We start from the raw sequence: 23,709 nt of genomic DNA on the forward strand, positions 1-23,709 counted from the left end.
TACCATCGATGCTCAACACAGTCATGTACATGCACATTAAAACCTCCAAAACTTAATTCAGTCATTTTACCTGGTGACAAATTGCAAACCAGAAACTTGCCTCTAAATTAACACGATATCTTACAATGGTTTGCAGAAAAGAAAGAGAGATGTTCAAAATCCCCAATCTCCATCATCAAATATTACACTACATACAACTATGTGGTTATCATAGTGTAAAGCCTGAATACTGTTGATTTTGCTGAAAACTGACAACTCTTCCAAGTTTCTGTCACAGAGTTAAATTTTTTGAGTGATGTACCTGTACGTGTTGGATACATGACACTTAAAAATATGATACATAAGCATTGCAGGATCATATCCTCCAGTCCTTGAGATGAGAGCATTGATGAGTTGCTTCACTGGAAATGAGGGACAGTAGCGGCAATTGTGACAGCCTACTTGTGTCTGATTGACTGGTCCTTTTTAGGCTCCAAACATCACAAGCTCACAGTCTTTCTGAAAGCCATGACATCCCATATAATGAAAACTACTGTTTTAATTTGTCATCACTTTTTCATCCCAATTTATTTTTCTAAGTGCCCCAGTTGTAATTAACAGACTGGTGGTATGTCATTTAGGTACTGTGAAATCTACCCAGCCCACCACGATATCAGACTTTGCTTGGGCGTCAGAACAGCATAAGAAAGCGTTTAATACAGACTCTAATTCTCTGATCAGTATGTTCAGAATATGATATATCAAAATTTTATCACTTGATTGTGAATGAAGATAATGTATGCTCACTCAGATATCACGTAGGTTCATGTAATTGACCGTCTTAAAAAAAGGAAGTAATCCAGAGAAATAAAACAAAGACCATATAACCTATTTTTGTAATCTATTAAACAATAATATTCTTAATCCTTCCTCACCAAACTGAAACTAAATAGACGTAAATGTAAAATCTTACCAAGTTTGACTCCATTTGATGTCATCATACATTCAGTACTATACTCATGTTTTTCATGGAGAAGAATAACTGAGAGTTATACAACTCTGCAACAAAACACAGCTCTCCAATGATGGCAAAAAAGAGACATTTTCCCAAACATTTATGGTTTATACAGAGATATACACACCACACCTACCACACACACACTACGACTTACCATACATGTACTTACAAATACACATATACTAATGTACTAATGTGTTATGCGATTTCAGATATATATATATAATGGGATTTTATAGATTTAATAATCTATATAGATTATATGTTCTATCTATATGTGTAGATAGATTTTATAGAGAGAGAAAGATAGATAAAATATATAGATAGATAGATAGTTAGATAGATAGATAGATAGATAGATAGACTGGCACACACATGCAACAAGTCATCATACTTACTAATAGATACGGGTACTGTATACTAACGTTTCAATAGATTTTATAGACTATATCTGTATCTATATTATATCTCTATCTACATATAACTATAAATGCATGTACTTACACACACACTCACACATGCACAATACAACCCATCATACTTAATTCACATACATGTATATCCTCTCTCTACCGTACACCTTTTTACTCAGTTGCAAGTGATTGTTTCTGTCCAGGAAAAAGTTTTGTGGTTTAGTTTTCAATGAAACCGCCCTGTTTAACAATTTTGGTGTTTGGTTACTTTGCATTATACATATAGGAAGTAAAGAATATCGACAGTGTTATAATAGAGTGAATAATGTGCATAGAAAGTCTTTATGAAGGTCTTATGTTACTGTTTTCATCCGCATGTAACTTTGTAATCTCACTGCTCACTCATGCACTTATGCAACTGTAAGCTTTCCCGTGGTCGGCGTGTGTACATATGTCTCAATTACTAAGTACTTGGAAAGCAGACAACTCGCAATTTGCCGGTAATATCCAAAGAGCATTGCCCATGTCAGCCAATGTTTCAGGCCAGTTAATCGAGTGTATTTACCAAATTAAAGTCTAATTGATTCCTAGAATGTCTCCAGCGCGGTCCAATTGCATTTTGTGATTGAACGGTTGCCTGCATACGGGCAGCGGCTTTCGGCGGAGAGCGGGAGAGAGTCGCGCAGTCTTAATGTTGTGGCAGAGCAAACCACGAGGGTATTGGAGAACAGACTTCATGTCTCGTTGATCAATTTTCTAATTACTTTGATAGGGTTTAGTGTATTTCTCCACCGCGGGAGGATTTGATTTTTTCATGGAAGCGGGTGTTTAAGCGTATCAGCTCAGTCATCTGTGAGCATTGTCAGTTAATTGACAATTCAGGGATAAATGAGAAAAGGACGTTTGAGTTATTGAACTTGACAAGTGAAGTGGAGACAAGTTGTCACCACTCTCTTCTTTAATATACTTTTTCCTTTTCCTTTCACTTTTAAAGAATAATTAATTATGGAATACAGTAGCCATTTGACATGGTTTTCAATGTGTAGCTAGACTTATGAGTGTTTTCATAATGAATTCTGATAGGGTATAGGTAAATTTCAAGTTTTCAAAGTCTTTTATCTTGTTTCTGAGTTGAAATAACAGGACTTCACATCTGATGTCATTGACATTGATATTTTCAGGTCACCTTGTCTTTGAAGTCTGTGCATACGATAGATAGGGTTTATCAGAGGAATGAGTTTAAAATCCCCTCAATCCCAGGAAGGTCAGCCTAATTTTTTGCCCGTGTGCGTTTTATTTTTATCTTACATTTGAGTGGATTATTTTTGTGCATTAACGATTTCAGTGAGTGAGCCCAAAGATTGAACAGTGGCTGCTTCGTACTAGGCCTGAGGAAATCACATTTATCCGAAAAGCATGGATTTATGATAATGCTATGCTGAAGAAAAGTTTTACATCCGCAAAGAAGTGCAGTCGACCTGGTGGATATACATTTACCACAGTCAATAAACAGCTAGCAGATATTTTGAATTAATATTTAGTTCATGAATCAAAATATAAAGTATAGCCAGTAACACAACTTATAAGTTTCCAAAAATCCTAATTTTTCTCAAAAAAATCAACAACAACAACAATAACAATAGTAATAATACAATCAAGTTTTGTACAAGAAACAAATATCCAGGTTATGATATATGTGTGTGGTTTTGTTATTAATATAATTTTCAATTGCTAGCAATGTAACCCCTCTCAATACTAGTTTTCTTGGTGTAGTGTACCGTCTTAATACAAATGCCAGTAGTGCTTTTTTAGTCTTGCTAAGTAAGTGAGGTATAAAATAAATGTTGGTCCAGTTGGTGTTCAAAATACATGATGCTTGATTTAGCAAATTATGCAAATCTCTCTTCATCTGTTCACCGGGTTTTGTCATTCATCAATTTTAATAGGCATTTAATGTGTAGAATTCCAAGTTTTCGACTGTCGACAGTGTCTCTAGGGTAATTCTCTCTTGCATGACATTTTGTATTCCCTTGTACCCAAAGGCTGGTGTTTGGCTCAATGCTGATTGTAGATAATACACTAAATTTTCAATCGGATTCAAACTCACAACATACGATAGCCAGTCACCTAGTGGCGAAGCAACAGACAGAACCTCTCGGCCAAATCCCCACTCTCAAAAAAGTGGTTCAATAACCAGGCTAAGTTGTTACAATTTTCTGACTACGGCCACTCCACAAATTGTAGAGTGCATAAAGCACTCAGGCTTGCACACTCTCTATCACCCATCGCACACAAAGTTTATCAAAGCAATGTATGTACCGCTTTACTGGGCGAGAGACAGCCTGGGGACAACTCTGTCCACCAGCAGATATATCGATCAAACCAGAGTAGAAAATACAGTAGATTTTCGATTGGATTCGAACTCACAACGTGCATGAACGGTCCCCCAGTCAAGTAGCGAGGAAATCACAGTCAAAGTCGTTCGGCCAAATCCCCACCCTTAATAAAAGAGTGGTTCATAGAGTGCTAATCTACCCATCAGTTTGAGCTATTCTCAGATACCAATTTTAGACATCACAGCTGCGGACTATATGTATTGTTGTGGCATGCCACATGTTTTGTGATTGAATCCAATATGGCTGACTAATTGGCCATTTTGTTTTCAGACCAAGATGTTACTGAGATATCTTTAAAACAAATAGAATTGGACTGCTCCTTCCAAAAGTTCTTATATTACATTAGCTGTGCATGTATTGTATTTCAAGGTAGTATGCACCTCAAAAGTGAAAGACTTAAACTTTGCTCAAACTTTCCTGAATGAAACTTTCTTACCCAATCAACAATAAAAAAATCGGCGGTCGCTGTGCAAAGTTTGGAACTAGCGAAACAAATTGCCCTACACTTTGCGATATTTGAAATTCAAAATGGCCACCATCCCAGTGTTAACTCCATGGGGAAGAATTAAATATTGTGTTTTGCAAAAAATTAAGACAACGAAAGTTTTCTTTCTCCAAGAGCTTCAAAGTGAACCCACACAAGCAGTAGATCAGTAAAGAATTGTAGAAATTTGAGAGTCTGAATATCTGTCCCAAAGGCATGTTCTACCTTAACTTGAGTGTGGTTGGCTATGTGCATGTGTATTCCAAAAACAAGCCAATTAGTTGTAAGATCTGTGGAAAGTTGATGCCTTGTGAACCTCTTAGTCCAAGAAAAGAGTGCCCACCATATGGGATGTAAATATTCACAATGTTTGCTGTTTTAGTGCAAATTTGCCAGAACTACAGCATATACATGTCCTGTTGTTTGCTGTTCTTGATCTTCTCGACCTACATGTAAATGTGAATGGCTCTGATATGCAGTCTGCTTGACCTCAAAATTTCTAAAATTAAGGCAAGCTGAGTTTCAGGGACAGATTTTGAGATTGTTGAAATCACGTGCTGCTTTGTTTGTCTACAGCATATGGGGACTCTAATGGCAATGTCGCTACTTTTAAAGGGACAAAAGTCGTTCTTTTTTGACCTTTTTATGATATCAAGATAATATACAAGTGTAAAGTCACTCACTGTACAAAATGACATCGGTACGTAACTGCAAAAGTGTCAAAAATTACCGTTTTGCTAACTGCAAACAGATTATTTGTTTGTGATCTCTGAACAAAATGAACTTCTGCGACTTGCTTTGCTGTATGGGAAATAAACATTGTCAGAATGTAATGGAAAGCTGTTATTCTCATCTATATGAAAGGCTTCGGCAAAAAAGATTTCATCACAAAAGCTTGCACGAGGTCCAAACTTTCAGTAACAGTGTATGTTCAGTTATACATGGTGACAGTTGCAGTGTTCTCCACTGCATTGAAAAACAGAGGGTAGCCAATTTACATATCAATACATAATTTACATATTCTTTTTTTTTATGAAAATGGATTCATTTGCACTGTTATTAACATATGAATAGATTGCTCTAAAAACGAAAGGTTAGTCCACCCCTTAAAATTGCCTTGTTGAGAATCCTGAGTTGTACATTATCCTGATTTTTGAAATGTTTTGATGAGAATAGATGGCAACTTGGGACCGATTGTATCACGGATGTATGTCAAAGGTTGTTCATTGCAATGCGACACAGTATGCAGATCAAGTAACTTGTCCGAGCCACAGGTGACCTGTTGCCTGAAAACAGACTGGTCTGTATTTCAGGCAAGTCACCTCACCTCCTCTGGCAATATGTGACTATCTTATACAAACGACACAATGCAGCAGGTGCCTCAAATTGCCTGCTGTGTTACTCGTTGAGTTGCAAGTTTCATCGTGTAACTTTGCCTTTACATTCATGCTGTAAGTTCTTGGCCTTCACGATGATGCTACAAGTTATGTAAATTAAGGGTCATGGATATCTATGTAATGAACAGCGCACGAGACTGGTAAATGTAGTTAGTGCACGGTCCCTCCACAATAATTTGGAGGGACCGTGGTTAGTGTCAGTGTTCATGATTACAATTAAACATGTTTTAACTTTGCCTGGAGAACCTGTGGAATGATTGTACAGATAGGTACCTTTGGTGTTAAAAACCTTTCTCTATTCTGCTATGCTTCCTGGAAATGCCACGGGGTATTTTGAGCATCATTCCGCTGGGAGTTGGTTCCATCAGACACCGGCCCTCAATCACGATTACAATGTCACTTCTCGAATTTAACCTCCCTCTATCGTGATCTGGCATCTATTGGCATTCGTAATGGAAGGTTTTCTCACCGCTCTGGGCATAGCCAGGGAAAATTACCCCAGATGTGGAAACTTGTTAAAAGATACTTAGGTGGGTTACATTGTTGATTCATATCCAAAGTTAACTTCGGTCCATGTCTTCCTGATTTGAGTCAAATAGACTTTTCTCCCCGCCGAGGATATTGGAAACGGTGAGGTTTGATTGCTCTGAAAGCTGATATTCTCTAATCTTCTTTAGAACATAAAAGGCAGTAGGCAAACATTTCCTCCAAAATTAATTATCCGAGTAAAGACAGCGTAACATGACGGGCTTATAATCAAATCTATTCAGGCCCATTTTTTGTTTTTAGCAAAATTGAAATGGCTGGCCATGTTTATTTTTGCAGGGACTTTAAGCGGCTTATGAGCAGAGAGGAAATAAGGCGCATGCATTTGGACGTCTCCAGGGAGTTGGGTTTTCTGAGTGATGTGCCACTTGAGGATGATGTGAACTGCTTTCGCGTGGAATTAGTTAAAAAGGACGAACTCTTGAAAAGAGCCATTACCACAATGTAATCACACGGCCTTTTGCGATGGATGTTTGAAATATTGTCTCTTTTGCTTTCGCCCGTGTCAGTTTAATTTTGTAATGGCATTTACTGATTGGATGAGAATGGCTCTGTTTGCCCGTGCCCGTTTCATTCATGATTGATTTTCATTGCGGCGCTGTCAATTTCTTTAAGAGCCGGGCTGCGGTGTTTGTTTTATGCCAGGAAGTTTTTCTCCAGTGACTCCTAGACTCCGGAGGGTCATGTAAGTAATTACCTGCGGCCAAGTAGCGCACAGCCAAACAGTTTGATCACTCTGATCGTATTTCTCAGGGTCTTGATCATTGTAAATTAAGCAAATATTGGGAAATAGCCCCGCATGGCTGGTACAGCTTGTAAATTTCGAGTTGACAGGTTCATCTAGGCGCAGATGTAAAACCAGGATTAATGGCCCAGGTAATGTCCAGTTGATCAAGGGATATCATTAGTGAAGAGTGGCAATTGTCACTTATCTCTGTAAAACTTCAATTAAACTTTTTTTGAAGTCCATTGTAAATGTGCGACGGTGCTTTGTCATGCTTTTTTACCACGGCTATTCAGTTTAACTGTTCTCTTCTAGAATAATTCACTTTGATCTTTGCTGAATGTGACAGCAAAACTTTTTTTACATGGTATCATGATTGAAAAGAGCCCCGAGTCCATACATGACCATATTTTGTGCACAATTCCATGCACCTTTGTGTCTCTAAACCTGAGATGCCAAGATACTGTTGGTATAAATTGGCATTTTAAAAGAAAGGTTGTATTTTGTCACTTTGTATAACTACTACAAGGAGATTGGTGTGTTCAATGACTGAAAGTAAAATATCTATAAAAATACCCTATCTTATACTTTTTTTGGTCAATAAACATGAAATAAACTCTTTGAAGAAAGGTTGTATCAAGCCACATCATTTAATTACTACAAGTCTTGATTATGACATTTGATAGATTAAAGTAAATTTGCTACAGAAATGATTTGCGTATTTCAGGAAATAGAATGTTGACGCTCACATGTAGAACATACAAGTACCCAATGGGCAGGATTCCAATATGCCTTGTGGCTCACATCTGTGTTGGGCACCAATAAAGATTTATTGTATTGAAAGTTATAATGCTTAAACACACTCTTTTGATTGCATTAAACTGTATTTGTTTATCTCTGTGTAAAAGTTGTCTAAACTTCCATAATGCATGGTAAAAAATGATTCTTTCCATTGGGTGATCATATACAGGTGAAAGTTCGACTGAACTCCTAAATTTAAGTGTACCTAGGGCTTAATATCCATAGATGCATACTGTATGTGCTTTACAAAATATACACAGGGGTACTGTACAGTTTGGTGTACTAAGTGATAAATTCGTATCTTTTTTTGGTACTTTCAGTACTGTATGTTGATCTTTCTCAAGGTATACATTAAGAGATATTGTCTGACACATCCGTGAACAAATCTATGGAGTTGATGTCACACCAAGGTCTCACGATAATGAAGCAGTACCTTACAATTTTGTTTTGCAACCCTATCCAATATGGCTGTCAGCATATTACATGTGACCTATATTCCTTGAATGAGCATAGACAGAGCTCCTCTGAAAACGACAACAAAGTTGAACTGAAAACGACAACAAAGTTGAAAAGGTGTTACTACACTGAATGGCCTCCCATGTGCAAACCACTTTTTCTTCTATTGAAGTCCTACAGTATCAGTCGGTTTTTCCAGTCTGAAGTTGTAACAGTGATTACTTTGAAGTAAAGTTTGGTTTATTTTCAGTCTTAAAAATGATGAATATCTTGTAGAAAATGAATGTTCTGATACTCCGGTGACCTTGAGTTTGGGAAAAAAATTGCTTGATTTCAGAAATTAGGTGTAGAAGGACATTTTATTCATATGCTCTTGAAAGCATTTTATATATTTGTTTCTCAAGTGTTTTCACTGATCAGAGTTTGAGCAGTCTCAAGGTGAAAATCTATCATTTATGACTCTTTATGCTTCGTGACAAGTTGATTGAAATTTACAGAACAGCCCACTATATCCAAAATTGCAAGCTCATTGTACGTCCGCCGTCGCCATAATTGAAGTTCACTTAAATCATGCCTTTTAACGCGCGACACTGTCACAATCAAGGCACATTTGATTGCAATTATATTGGATGTGAAACACCTTCAATTGTGTCCGTGATGATACAGTTAGTACATTAGAGTGCAGTTTAATTTTCAAATAGACTGCCAATGAGCAAGCAACAATGCCATATTTAATTTGATTGAAACCGCTTCAGTAACCGGCTAATGTGTTATGGCACAAACAAAGCTTTTTCTTTGCACAGGTGTTCCGAGTGCCGATTGCAATGTATTCCATAATGCTCCCAATTTTTTCTTTCCTTTATCCGACAAAATCTCACCGGCGCACATTTGCAAATTGAATCCGGTGGCTTGCAGGGAAAATAATTGAAGCCTTGTTTCCTGTGTCAAAGGTTTTTTTCACTGCATCAAGCGACAAGATGTACAAGATTAGGCAAACTTAATAAGATTGCGGTGTTCTTGGGGAGAGGCCCTAAGCTAAGACTCGAGGGACGTCACAGCCATTTTCATTGTGAGTGGAAGGAATGTAATTGCCTGCGTTATGGATGTCACTGCCCTTTAGGATATCGAGTCTCTCTAGTCAATACAGCCCTGTATTTATCCTTCTAAGTGTGTACAGATATAGTTAAAGAGGTGGCAGTGTGCTCTGCGAGATATATTTTGAGATTGACCAAACTACCTGACTGTAAACCGAATCTATAAAACTACATATTTTGACAATTCAAATATAAGTTTCATGTATGTATCCATAGACCCTAGAGTCTATGATGTGTCAAATAGTCTGGCCAACAAAGTAAAGTACAGTTTATGTGGTGTCAAAATCGTTGGCTAGGAGTGATAAGTGTATTTTTAACGCTTTGAGTGCCAAAGTCAATTTTTTTATCACTTTTATAAAATACTACCCTATCAATTTTTTTCAGATTTCTGCCAAAATTTTGATAAGAAACTACTGGTAATGAAATGTGATGTCAATTTGGTCCAAAATTATCAAAATGATTGCAGAAAGATTCACAAAACTTTGTAAAATGCTGCTGCTGAAATTTTGGTTGGAAAAATAACAGAACTAGGGTTAAATACATGTACAGTGTCTGATCACAAGAATGAAGTAACGTTAATAGTGATCACGAGTTGATAAAAACCCATGTAACCTACAGAGCAGAAATCTTTCCTTTTTCTTGGTATATCAGTGAAAGGCCTAAAAGTGCCTTGCCGTAGACGCCAAAAATTTTGATAATCTTCCACAGTACCCTACTACGCCATACTAAATACCAGTAGTAATGTGGTACAGTAGTGCAGGTAAAAATGACTCAGAAAGTGATTTCTTTTCCTTTGATTAAACAGAAATAATGGTGATAGTAACAGGTAGATAAAGAATGAAATGTCTGCAGATGAGCAATCAACTGCTTAAAAAGATTACAGATGTGAACTGTATTGCAGGGTAAAAGTCTACTGTATGTAGGATGCATTCAGCCACTGGATCTGAGAAGCCAATCACCATGTGCACAAAGATGTTTTTGAACTACATGTAAAATGAACAAGTTGGCAGACCAGGCGTTGGACATGTGCTACCTTGAGTACAGTTAGAATGCATCGCTAATTTTGTTTTGGATGCAGTTGAAGGTTGTTTCAGATCAGTATCTCAAAGAAATCTTAGAAATGATCAGCCCTGCATGGTCTGAAGCATTGCTTGTGATGATCCTTTTAAACAAATTGAACCTGTCTCAGTGTCAAGCTGTGTGAAAGAAAACACAAAAGTCTATTTGACCTCCTTTGTCAATATTGATGATGAAGAACTCATGTAAATCATGCAGGTACGGTATGTCCAATCCCTGGAATTGAGATTTCCATCTTCCATTCAGCCTTGTGATTTCTCTTCTCTCATACCCTATCAATCAATTAATCAATCAATCAATCAATCAATCAATCAGTCAATCTCCATTATCCCAATTTTGGTAATTAGCATTGAGATAAGCGTAAATTTTACCATTGTCTTGCCAGCACTTTTAATGGTGTGACCTTATCTGCCTGAGTGTAAGGTCGTATTGGATTTTAATTTTACATCTGAAGAAAAAATCTCCTAGTGAAAACCTTGGAGGTTGCCGGATGACATTCCAAGGGCAGGAGCGGTCTGTGATGTTTTTGAAAGACATTAGTCATAAAGCGGCGGTCAAACACACCGGAAACGCTCTTTTAAGTGTCCATTTGGATCTTCACCGCCGTCCATCTGGAGATAACCGTTAAAGAGATGAACACCTTCAACATCTTAACTTGATGTAGGACTTGTGAATCGGCAATTACGTTAACTGAATTTGACGGACGCTGTTGTCTGTGATACAGTTTAATAGAACTTGAAACGCTGTGAGAGTAATCGTGTCAGGGTGAATGACATTGCGCGATGAAGTTAATGGATGCTAAAACAACCAGGTTGACCTATTTTATGAGATCGATTGAGTCAACCTGGACTTGCCTTGCTCCTGTGGAACAAAAGATGTCAGAGTAAATGTCTCTATTATTGAAGCATGGCCATCCCATTATCTTGGGCGTAGACTCTCAGTTTCATTTGTACCTCTGCCACTAGTATTACTGTGTAAAGTATGTGAGTTGACTGAAATTTGCATGTTGCTATGACAACCATATTGTTTTACGTTACATGTATATAACGGGTGCTCATAGCAGTATCCTAGATGAAACCTATCGATGCACAGGATGATGGCATGATATTTGTCAAGTACCTATTGTATTGTTTTGTGTAAACTAGGAAAAGAAAACAGTTATGCCTACATGTACCGGGTAGACATACTGGATGTATTTGCTGTAATTGCAGATCAGTTTTTTCATAAAATCGATAAATGCACCTGACGTAGGAGATACCCTACATGTAATCATGGTCTCTTTGCGGCTTTCCTTTGTTAGACGAGCAGTGCAGTGTAAAATAATATGTATCGTTTTGTGTAAAACCAGGAAAGAAGTAATTGTATGCTTTGCTATAGATAAGATGATTGCTCTAATGGATGATCAACTTTCTCGGAATCACTGAAAAGCATCTGTTGTTAAAAATGAACCAAGAATGGACTGTTTACAGCTCACAGTTATTAAATGTAATTCAAATACTTTTTTTTCATTTTGTGTGGAATAGGAAAACTAGTTCATGCATGCCGAGTTGCCAAGTGGAAATGTGCTTTTAATTGATGATCGATTTTCTCAGAATCAATGAAAAGGATCTGAAGTAAAAAGACAATTGCGGACAATTCACAGCTTCTCTTTATTAGACGTCACGCAATAATTTAATTAGGACAGAATTAACTTGACAGGATATGCTGTAGACAGTCGCCAAGGCTCCCTCGTATTATTGCCATCGCCCTGTAATGATCGCTATAAATTAGAAACACGAGATCAATGGAAACGTTGTAAAAGCAATATGTAATAGGAAAGACTGATTAGAATTTAACCCCAGGGTTGTCACCAAATCAACTTAGATCGTAGATTGGCAGAATGGCTTTGCATCTTAAATATTGATAAACATGCATTACGCTCAGAGTGCTGGGGCTCAACAGGCCACACCAAATCATTATCTTGTTTCTCAGCCTCTTTCTTTCGATATTTTCCTGCAACTCATGAAGAGAAGACTGTTGGAGAACATCATTGATAACTTTTAGGCGAAGTAAAACATTGTAAGTTGGTGGTGCCAAATTATGTGAATCAGGAATTTAAATGTATATTTATTCCTCGTAGCTGTTGTTGAGTGGTGAAAATACAATTAACAAATCGAGATCAGGAAAACACCTGTATTCAGATATACTTGTATATTTAAGATGATCCTTTATCTATGTAATTTTTAAGAACAATGTGACAAAGGCATGTATGTGTAAGTGGTTGTATACAGGAAATGCAGAATTTTGATGATAGGGCACATGGTAAAGTTGGATCTCTGCGGAGAAACTTGTTAGCCAGTCGAACTCCTTAAAACTTCAATTAACTAGTCATTAACTGTAACTTTTGAAGACTGTTTTGCTACTTTTGCTTTTAATATCAACTAGCAGTATAGTTTTTGTTGTACACCTCAAAGCTTGTAGAGATCAGCCTTTGCATATCTACTGTAGACTACATTATTACGAATTCTGGTCCAGTTTAGAATTCAAATATATACCACTTTGGAGTAGACCAAGAATGTGCAACCATACAAAGCATAAATAGTGAAAAAAAAAATCATCAGGAGTTACGACTACTGGCCCTTCGACCAATGAGATGGCTGTGATGTATGAAGAGACACACTCCTGGTGTTCAATCAAACTCTGTGGCAAGCTTTCATTCAATATCTGACAATTGTGACTGTCCAGTATTGTCTCACCACAGTATATCTAAATCGTGTTTCTCGTTTTATTCATAGAGTCAGTTGATATAAAGCTGTGATGTTAAATTGTTTTAAGTGGACTATGCGATGACAAACTAAAAATTTAACCAGCATATCCTTGTGAGTTAACAAGGCAGACATGACGGTTGATAGAATTAAAGCATTTTATTAGCTGTGTTGAAAGATACCTACACCCATTAATCGGAGGATTTAGTGTCTCAAAAAATCAATTCGGAGAAAATGCTAGTTTTATTAGGGTTATCTTGATAAATCTACTGCATATTATCAGCTGGTGTCTTTCTGTCTCTGTTTTCATGTCTTTAATGCACACTTGGGATTTGAATTAGACGTCAAAATCGGGCATATGTAGGCGAAATGAGAATTCCATTTCAGGGCTAGGAGAGCAAATATTTAAGTGACATTAGCAGTAATTTTTATGTGTTAGATCGTATCTTTCGGGGCAGGTGCAATATATGTTGCATGTTTGGAGACGACGTTATCCGAAAGTGAAAGAAAACTGCCAATTATAGCAGAATTAGAGAAAGCAAACACTTTTTAAATAAAATCTGAATCAACTTTATGGGTTGTTATGTTTGCTTTCAAAACTGCGCACAAAATAGTAAAGATGATGTAGAGATAAAATATTACAATTGCACCCAGGAGACACAGCTATGTGAAAGAATAAAAATTTACTGCGGCTTGTTGAATCATGGGAAGGGTGAACCATTCATCAAAGGAACAAAAGAGCATGAAGCTACTGGCTTGTTTCAATAATTGACACATCAGTGGCTGGAGGGCTACATCTCAGAGTGTATAATTTCAAATAATGTAATTTCAAGTGTACATGTAGATCTCAGCAGAGTCCAGTTTCATCTTTTGTTGTCAAACTTGATGGCACACCATCTGAGGAAGATAATTTATTTCCTTCCGGCGTGTTTTTGTCATTTCTCTCTGCGTTCTCAAATTTCTTAATGCCACTTTGACTGCCCGAGGGGTTCTGTATCAATCATACATCGTACCTGTACCATTGCATCACGTTTTCTCAGTGAACTGATTGTTTTCCACAACTGTGGCTGTAGATACTCAGCATGAAAGCACCTTTGTACAGTTGGTAAAGTGGTTTTGTTTTGCTCTTTGGAGCAAAGTAACCTTAAATTTGTAAAATCTTCCCTTGGCTAAATCTCAACAATAACAAATTAGCAACAAAATATATTTTTTGTATCTCATGAGTCATTTCCTTGCCATTGTCTCTGCCAGTACTTTACGGGTGATTTGAATGATAATGATACAAATTGCATGGACGTTATTATTACACCTCACCTATAGTACCGGTACTGATCTCGTGATTGGCTAAAAGTCCACCACCTGACATTCCAAAAAAGTGATATAACATGGTTCAATTTACTATTGCCCTTGACTCTTGCCTACTGCGCTAGCCATTCAAACACAAGTTCAAAGCAGACACATGTATTATAATGTAGAGTACAGGCGCCCTGCCCACGCACCAGGAGGTCTTGCACAAAATATATAAAATGCGTCATTCAAAAATTTGCGCATCATTTCAACCTGTTGTTCAATGCGCACAGTACAAATACTGGATTCTGTGATGATTTCAAATGTTCGGTGTAGTAAAATGAATAACACATAAAGATCATGTAATATCATGATTTGTGGCCTGCCCAAGGTATGGTGATCTTTACCGAAATATTGATGATGCCCAAGCCGCAGGTGTTAGTATTTAACTATTATTTTTAGAAAATGGGTACAGGTCAGGTTCAATGCTCTGACTGATTATTACAAATAAACATGTAGCTATGAAGTAATATGATGATTAAAGCAATACCGGTAGTGCATTTCCTCCCAACAGAAAGAATATCTCAAATGAGCACAAGTCTCATGTAGATAGTCTTACTGTGTGGTCATTATTCAAATGAAGTTATATTAATTCTTGCAGAGTTTGCGCTAAAGCAGTACCAGTACACTGTAACATTCACATTCATGTCACCAAGTCTCATGGTGTTATTAAAGTTGATGAAATAAAGGCAATTTTCTGAAAAACAAATTAAAATAGTTCACGCCTTGAAATTAACAGACTTTAAACTTTTGCTCAAACTTTGTGTTAGGAAACTTTAAACCATTCCCCTTTGCCATCAACAATAAAACTCAGGGGTTATTGTGCAAAGTTTGAAACAATTATCAAGTGTTTACTGACACTTGAAATTCAACATGGCCGTCATCCCTGTGTTAACTCTATAGGGAAAAATTTTTGATTATTAACTAAATTAACTTCATTTACTCCAAGCACTTCAAAAGGAGCCCTCACAAGTGGTAGACCAAAAACATATTGTAAAATTTGGAAAGTCCAAATATCTGCCCCCGAGGCGTATTCTACCTTTAGAAATTATTATGGCCTGGATTCAGAAACGGAAACTACATTTGATGTTGTATCAATGGCATCTAGTACCGGTAAATGTAATACGGTATCTTGTCATTTTTACTTTATTAGCAATTATTTCCCATGGTGTCCCGTGTATTAATGACGTTTATCTTCATGAATGGTTATTGTGTATTGTTTTCAATATTTCAGATGATGTTGATATATGGAACCTCTGTAGCAATAGTCCTACACTGGTGCATCATTTCAGTTGTAACCAAAGCATCAACTGTGTGGCCATGGCAACCGATGATGCTGTCGTAGCTACGGCAACAGGTCACAGTGTTCGTGTAGAGGCTACTGATGAAAATGGTACCTGGTATTGCAAATGTACTCCCAGTGCAGATCAACCGGTAAGAGCTAAAGCTCCATTAGCTGTAACTTTTGATGTTTTCCAATATTTTGTTCTGATTATAAAGTACATGTTAACGTTCTTATGTTCAACTTCAGGTCATATGCACATTGCAAGTGTAACTATTCATCCAACTTTCCTCAATGAACCTTACAATCATTCTCTTACCAATTCAAATCATGAATAAAACTCATGGGTCAGTTAGCAAAGTTTGTTACCAGTGAAACAAACTAACTAACATTTACTAATGTTACAAAATCAAGATGGCTACCACCGGTTTATTAACTCTAAGAGAAAGAATAAAAATTTCAATTTTTCCTTCATAGCTGTCACCATGCCAGTTAAGGATCAGCTTACAACCCTAAACATGGCAACTTGCTTACAGTCCTAAACATGCCCTCAGCTATAGCTTACAGCGCTAAACATGCCCAAAGCAACGGCTTACAGCCCTAAACATGCCATCAGTAACAGCTTAAAGCCCTATACATGCAAAGTAAAGCCCTAATCATGCCCACAGTAACAGCTTCCAGCCCTAATCATGCCCACACCAACAGTGTACAGCCCTATACATGCCAGTTAAGGATCAGCTTACAACCCTAAACATGCCCACAGCAACAGGGTACAAAATTAACCATGCCCACAGTAACAGCTTAAAGCCCATAACCATGGCCACAATAATAACTTACAGCCCTAGCTAAGCCCATACCAAGAGCTTACAGCCTTAACCATGCCAAAGCAACAGCTTACAGCTCTAACCATGCCCATAGCAACAGCTTACAGCCCTAACAATGCCCATAGCAACAGCTTACAGCCCTAACAATGCCCATAGCAACAGCTTACAGCCCTAACCATGCCCATGTAACATGCCCATAGCAACAGCTTACAGCCCTAACCATGCCCATAGCAACAGCTTACAGCCCTAACCATGTCCACAGTAACAGTTTAAAGCCGTAACTTGCCCATATCAACAGCTGACAGCCCTAACTGTGTACGCATTGACAGCGTGCAGCCAAACTCTTACACATGGCAACAGCAAATATAAAGCCCTAATCCTGCTAGCAGGAACACCACAACGTCATGCTATAAGTAGAGACACAGTAACTCTGGCCAGTCACATTTCTTGGGAGCAAGAAATATGTAGACAAGCAATAGGGCATCAAGCTGTCTAGGTAGTGATATATGTAACCTTACTCAAACATATAGACATAGGCTTAGCATTGTGTTTTTGTGAAGAGCAAGTTGATAAGTGTTACCTGGGTTCCCAAGTCATTTTTCATGAATCCATAGCAACTGCAAAAAGTGGTTTATATTTTGGTAAACACTCATACACAGTCCTGGATTTTGTCCTTATCAAACAAGGGAAGTCTTCAATGAAAGATTGAGCTGGTAACTCGTAAAATTTGTGTATGTTTGCAAATCCTAGATATTTGGGAATGTATTGAGTGTTGTCTGTATAGCAACCATGCTCATTCCTGACAGAAAGCCCCTTAAGTATCACAAGCAAATAAAACACAGTAGTTATATATTTTCATGTCATAGAGAAAGTTGTATATTTGACAACCTTTTCCTCAAACACACCCGACCTTCATACGGTTTTCTGAAAGCCAATTTAAGTGCTGGAGTTTTTTGTAAATATACTAGCACTTAAGATGACTGACATGAAAATTACACCGCAAATTAACTTGTTTGAGCGATTGGCCAGATCACATGGGTTAATGAAATGTGCATGTACCGTGAGCTTTGGTAAATACCGACTAGTCAACATGAAGTTCTGATGTTGACATTGGTGGTGTTACTCACCTGGTGAAAACAAGGGAATGGATGATTCAAAATACATAACCTACTTGTCCACTGAACTTGTAAGTGAAACGGAACTGTGAACTCATGTTTTGTTGGAAGATACTTGAATCTGTACATTAATACAAGGGTAATGAAAAACTTATTTTAGCAAGATTAAAAAAAAAGAGGTTTGCGGAATCAAAGACAACTTGGCAAAAAGATACTGTCCGAACAAGAGAGTAACTTTTGAGTACTGTATTGTGTAGATGTCAGCTTTCTGACATTTGTTTTAAGAAATTGTAAAAACATTGTACCAAATTGTTGACAAGTTTTTGATAAGATAGCTCAGCCTACAATTATAATTGCTGCTAGATTATGACTAATTTTAATTTCATGGAAGGTGTCGCACAGAAATAGCAGACCATTTCAACTGGCTGAAGCTTGCACTATTAAGCCAATGTGATGCTTTTTTCTGAAAGTCAATCTTTTGAGACTTTAAGTCAACAATGTACTTTCTGTTGTCCCCTCAGGTGACTTTCATGAAATTTGTTCCCAAATCTTCCTCCAATTTACACATTGTCATGGCAACAGAGAACGCCATGGGCGGTATCTATTATTACCCGGTCGGAAAGAAGTCATCCCCAGATAGAGTCATAAAGCTTCATCAACTGATAGCTCCGGTAAGCTGTCTGGATGTCAATTCGGATCTCATCGCCTGTGGTGTCGGATCAACCGGTTTTCAAGAAGGATTTCTGGTGAGTAATCTGTACCTTTCAAGACTTGTGTTTCATTTCTAAAAAAATGTTGATGAAAGCTCTTTATCACTCAGAGCTGCCAACAACTTCTAAGTATGCTGATAGCGTTCGGTGAGGTTAAGAAATCTTTCTCACTTCTTAAGAAAAGACTGTATATATATTAGAGTGCCTTGTGAATGTTTTACATCAAACAGAAAGTCTTAAAAATATCCACCTGTCTAGAAATGTGAATGTTCAGGACCTCATACATATTCTGATAACTTTTACGGATTCCAGTGAGAGCTGAATTCTAGAAAAGTTTTGACTTTGCTTGAGACTAGGTATATTGTACGTATTATATTGTTAATGGCAGGTAAAGATTTTGGATTTGGAGATGGGCAAAGTCTTGCACACCCTACATGGACACAACTGGGGAGTGTCCAGTTTAAATCTGGCTGACAGTCCACCAAACATGATAGTAACTGGATGTAGAGACAAAAAGTAAGTGAGAGCTCTCTCTCTCTCTCCTTTCAGTCTATGCCTTGACACATGGAAAGATCTTCTACCAGAATGATGTGATGACACGGTTTTAAATCTTTCCTGTGTGAATTTCACTGAAATCACTATGTCCTTGTTTGGTCGTTTTGTTTGAGATATGTCCTCACCTGTGGAGCTGCAGTAAAATCTATGAAACTGTTGGCAGTGTGGTACCAAAGGTGTCCATATTAGATAGATATTCTGAAAAGAGAATTGTGCATGCTACATGAGAAGAAGATTCGTACTTTTGATGAGTAGACCAGAACATGGTACGTTTCAGGTGACAGGATAGAATGTCTGTATACTGCTATCATTCGTTTTCAATTAGTTTTTGCACCTTTGCCTTGCTTCGGCCATTGTCTTTCGAAGCCCAAATGGATACTGCAAGGTGGAGAAGTTCAGAATGATTTAATGCTGCTTAGTGCCAGTGATTATTTTTTGTACTGCAATCATTTTCTTAACAGAATACTTATTAATATGATAGTACAGTGTAGTTGTGATGGTCTGAGCAGCTCGACTTTGATGAGAAATGACATCTTACCACTGGGAGGCAGTGTTGAGCTTTCACTTTTGCCATAGAAAGACATTTTTCTGTTACATGTGTACATCCATTGACCCAGAAGTACTTATACATAAGCCTGTGCTGATCATTGGATGATCCAATTGAAAGTTACTGCTTTTCACAGCGTTCTTCACCTACATGTAAACATCCTTTGTTCTCCCCACAGAGTCCGTGTGTTTGACTTCAGGAGCGGCGAGTGGCCGGTGATGTCCGTACAAGGCCATGGTGGTTCTGTCACGGCCGTTCAGATGGATGACTGGAAAGCCGTCAGCGGAGGATTTGAAGGAATGCTTTGTGTTTGGGATCTCAGGATGAAGAGTAAACTGTGGGAAACATACGCAAGGTTAGACATCAGTCCAAGTTCAAATATTTCAGTGTCCGACTTTTAGAGGGCCAGTAGCGGTAACTTTCAATGATTTTTCACTACTTTGTTTTTAATATCAACTACAATTTCTTGTTCCACTTCCCAAAGCATGTTGAGATACACAGTAGATATATCTATTTGTGCAACTCAAATGTCTACATTTTCAGATTTTTTTAACTTGCGTGTGTACACATCCTAGGCATTATTATTAGTTTTCCCTTCAGAAAAGATCAATATCACAGTGGCATTGAAGTAAAGGCCCATGAGCTGTAACTCTACGAAATTGTCCAACCTCAAGGTACCTCTGATTTCCTTAGATATTCATTGCAATATGCAAATTGAACGAACTAGTCATTAACTATGCATCAACAACGTTTGATTGTGACGGAATAGGCAAGAAATTGAACAGATTTTTGTTCATTTAAATTTCCTGCCATTTTCAAAATCTTGCCATGTTACGTGAAGAAAGAATTTTTGGTCAAAGTGGAGTGAATCTCTTTCCTGTCCTTTCAATGGGTTGCACCATGTTATATTTGTAAAGATTCAAATGTGTACGGTACATGCACCATTTACGCTGTTTATCCTATAGTTGTATGGAGGTGGCCATATTTGGGTGCGGCACCCATTTATTATTTGTCTTACTGAAACTTCCCCATGCAGTACCACTCAGTGGATAATTATACTTGAGTAAACATCTCTGAGTAAGAACATTTCTGTGATATTATTTTAATCAGAATATAAATATCATGAAAATAATGCCAAACGTTGCTGCTCATGTGCCTTTAAAAGTGAGTGCAAGGTCGGAGAGTGATTTGTACAGTACTCTTGATCTGGTTCTGTTTCTCCATACCTTCATGTGACCTAAAAGGTAAATCACACATTGTCACTTGATTTTGAACTAGACACTTTGATCATTTATTTACACAGGCATCCAGTTCGTCACTGCCATTTTGACAGGACCCGGCTGATTTCCGCTCACATTCCTCAACAGAACGTCGCAGAGGATGACTTTGAGATCATTGTCCACAAAAGGTAAACACATCACACGCACACTGTCTTTCCATCATCACGGTCAGTCGGCAGCTGTATTTACCAAATTCACCAGAGTGCATCCTACCGCAATGTTTGCTGAGCAGGGCGCATCCAATAACTTCCCTGATTAGATCCAGTTTGAAGAGTCTCCCAGGTGTAATTTGATTTTATAACAATATCAGTGTATTGCTGAGAGTGAAGACACTTGAAAAGTACCCAATAAAATAGATGATATGCCTATTAATTTATTTTTTATGTTGCCTTTCAATCCCTTTTGCCTTTCCAATAATGATCCCGATAGTAATTTTTATGAAGACAAAAATGCCGTAAATTATATTTAATTCTAGCATAAGCATACGATAAATTGTGATCCATATCAAAGGAAAACTGTTCCGGTAAATATTTTAATGATTATAAAATGTCATCATTTGATTCAAGGAAGGTAGAATGGATGTAAACCAGGGCAATGACCTTCCTAATGACCTACTATCACAAATATGTCAAAATATTTGACAGTGTAGGTTTACAAATTTTCCCATTTCATCGTGACATTAGTTGAGGTTTAAAAGGTCACAACACTGGGGAAATTATCAATGAAGTTGTATATAAGTATAACCTTATTTATATCTTCAGTGTGTCACTTTTGTGTTCTGGTCATTTTTTCTGAAACCCCTCCAATAAATAATGCATATTTGAAGATAATTCTCAAGATGGTGAATTATAAATGTTAATCTGTAGTACTAGAATATTATGGATTTAAAAAAACGGTGATACATTGTGAATCTTGTTGAGTTTAATGCATATACAGCTCACCAACAAGTACTACTGATGAATTTATTGACACACGCACACATGTGTGTATTCACATACGTGTGAGGGCAGCTATATGTAAAAGTCTGTGACATGAAATACCGGTATAACATGACATCACTGATAAACACACTTTCAAATCAACATGGTCATATCAGGTTGAATCGAGAATACCTTATGAAGAAATTGTAACTAATATTATGGATGGTTGAAGATAAGGACATTCTACTCTAAGTACATCACCCACAAAATCTATCAATAATATTAGAAAATCGTATAATTACAGACTTGTTGCTGTCACAGAAATCAAAGGCTGTTTCAGAAAAGTTACCACTGAGATCAATTATTTATACTTACCATTTTCAAAAATTTTCTATAGAGATAAAAATCTTCCTAAGAATCAAAACTAACAATTTTATCACGTAGGTCTACCCCATGTTTTTTCATCAGTGCACAAGACTGCTCAAAGATCACAGTGAACCTATAGACAAGACATTTCTGACAACGAAAATTACTCAAAAAGAGGTTGTACGATGTTGAAAACTTGCCACAAGCATTGTACATTTGAATGAATATAATATTAAATAATATTACTCATAATAATGAATATATTCCAGGTATATACAAGTATAATCTTTGGAAATTTCCATGATCACCACTTTTCACAAGTGATGTAGAAATTAAACATAAACCTACAGCTCTACCAGATGTATCTTTCCCGTATTTTCAGTACATCCCTTATGTAGTTTTTCTCTGTCAGTAAAATACATTTTCTTGACCTACTCCCAAATCTTTTCTAAATTCCCAGTGCTCAACTGTCAACGCAGCCTGTGTGTCCAACGCCATGTCTAGTGACAAAATTTAGTCCAGACTAGAACTAAAACGGTTTTTACGATCACTTTTATATTTGTGTCATTTGTACTGTGTCAGACACTTGACATACATGTACATGTAGTCTCATGTCTGACACAGCACAATGATACTCATACTGATGCGACATAGGAACAGGTGATATTGGGTAATAACCTCTAAGTATTGTACAGATTGCACTGTGTTCACAGTGCTGGTACTTGACATTTCAATATATTTCACAGAGATTAAACCAGTGTATTTGTTTTGTGGAGAAAGAAATTATTCTCAAGCATTACACTATTGTCCCTTTAATCTATTCAATCAACATTTTCTTCTTCTAGCCGATTGTAAAAATTTTTTTCAGGGCAAATTTTCCTGATGTGCACCAGTGTTAATGTTTAATGCAGCTATTCATTTCAACAAAATGACAGTCTCTGAATTTAATTCAAATCTGTTATCATACCATGATTTTGCCTGTGGTGAATTTCGGTCAGAATTAGTACTCCACTGCAATTTACGTATTGTTATCAAATGGCACAATCCCTCCACAATCCTATCACTGACATCTTATCTCTGTTTGACTGCTGCAAATATATTATTGATATCATACAGTCATTTTTGTTCAAAGTTAAATATTTATATATGGAGGAATTTCCATTATTCTAGAGAAAATCTGAATTGTTATAAATTGTGAGTCAGCAAGAGTGTTTTTCCTTTAGGGCAGAAATTTACCTTGAAAATATGGTAGTCAATGATGGTAGAAATGTCAATTATTGTTGCTGCTTTAGTTACTTAGCCACAACTGAGCATTTTCATCCCAACAGCTGGCAGATCAGCCTGTAAACAAAAGTGATTTTTTTGTATAACATGCTTTGTAGAGGGCGTATGTTACAGTCCACTTCAAATTGATAAGTGCTGTCCAATTTTTCTGTGCTCCAAATATACTTTCATGGCATCAGTGCACTAACCTACCTTGAGGTGAATATAACTAAGGAAATAGGAGTCTGATAAGATAAGAGGTTATCATGAAATATTATGATTGACAGCTTTTTCCTTAGAATCACGCAATTGAGAAGATAGAAAGAAGGGGAACACTAGCCCATTCATTATACTTGGATTCCAACCTATGG

General features: G+C 37.2%; 1 protein-coding gene across 2 annotated transcripts in view; it reads left to right on the forward strand.

Moving 5' to 3' along the window:
• Positions 1 to 23,709, forward strand: part of LOC139145391 (F-box/WD repeat-containing protein 8-like) — a 115,900-nt gene that overhangs the window by 44,629 nt on the left and 47,562 nt on the right. For both annotated transcript variants that reach the window (XM_070716530.1, XM_070716529.1), the window contains exons 6-10: positions 15,711 to 15,910; positions 18,219 to 18,443; positions 18,796 to 18,923; positions 19,688 to 19,864; positions 20,813 to 20,917. In XM_070716530.1, the coding sequence (XP_070572631.1) occupies positions 15,711 to 15,910; positions 18,219 to 18,443; positions 18,796 to 18,923; positions 19,688 to 19,864; positions 20,813 to 20,917 (835 nt within the window). The remainder of the gene's footprint in view (positions 1 to 15,710; positions 15,911 to 18,218; positions 18,444 to 18,795; positions 18,924 to 19,687; positions 19,865 to 20,812; positions 20,918 to 23,709) is intronic.

This window comes from Ptychodera flava, chromosome 12 (assembly GCF_041260155.1).
Source record: "Ptychodera flava strain L36383 chromosome 12, AS_Pfla_20210202, whole genome shotgun sequence".
NCBI classification, from domain to species: Eukaryota; Metazoa; Hemichordata; class Enteropneusta; family Ptychoderidae; genus Ptychodera; species Ptychodera flava.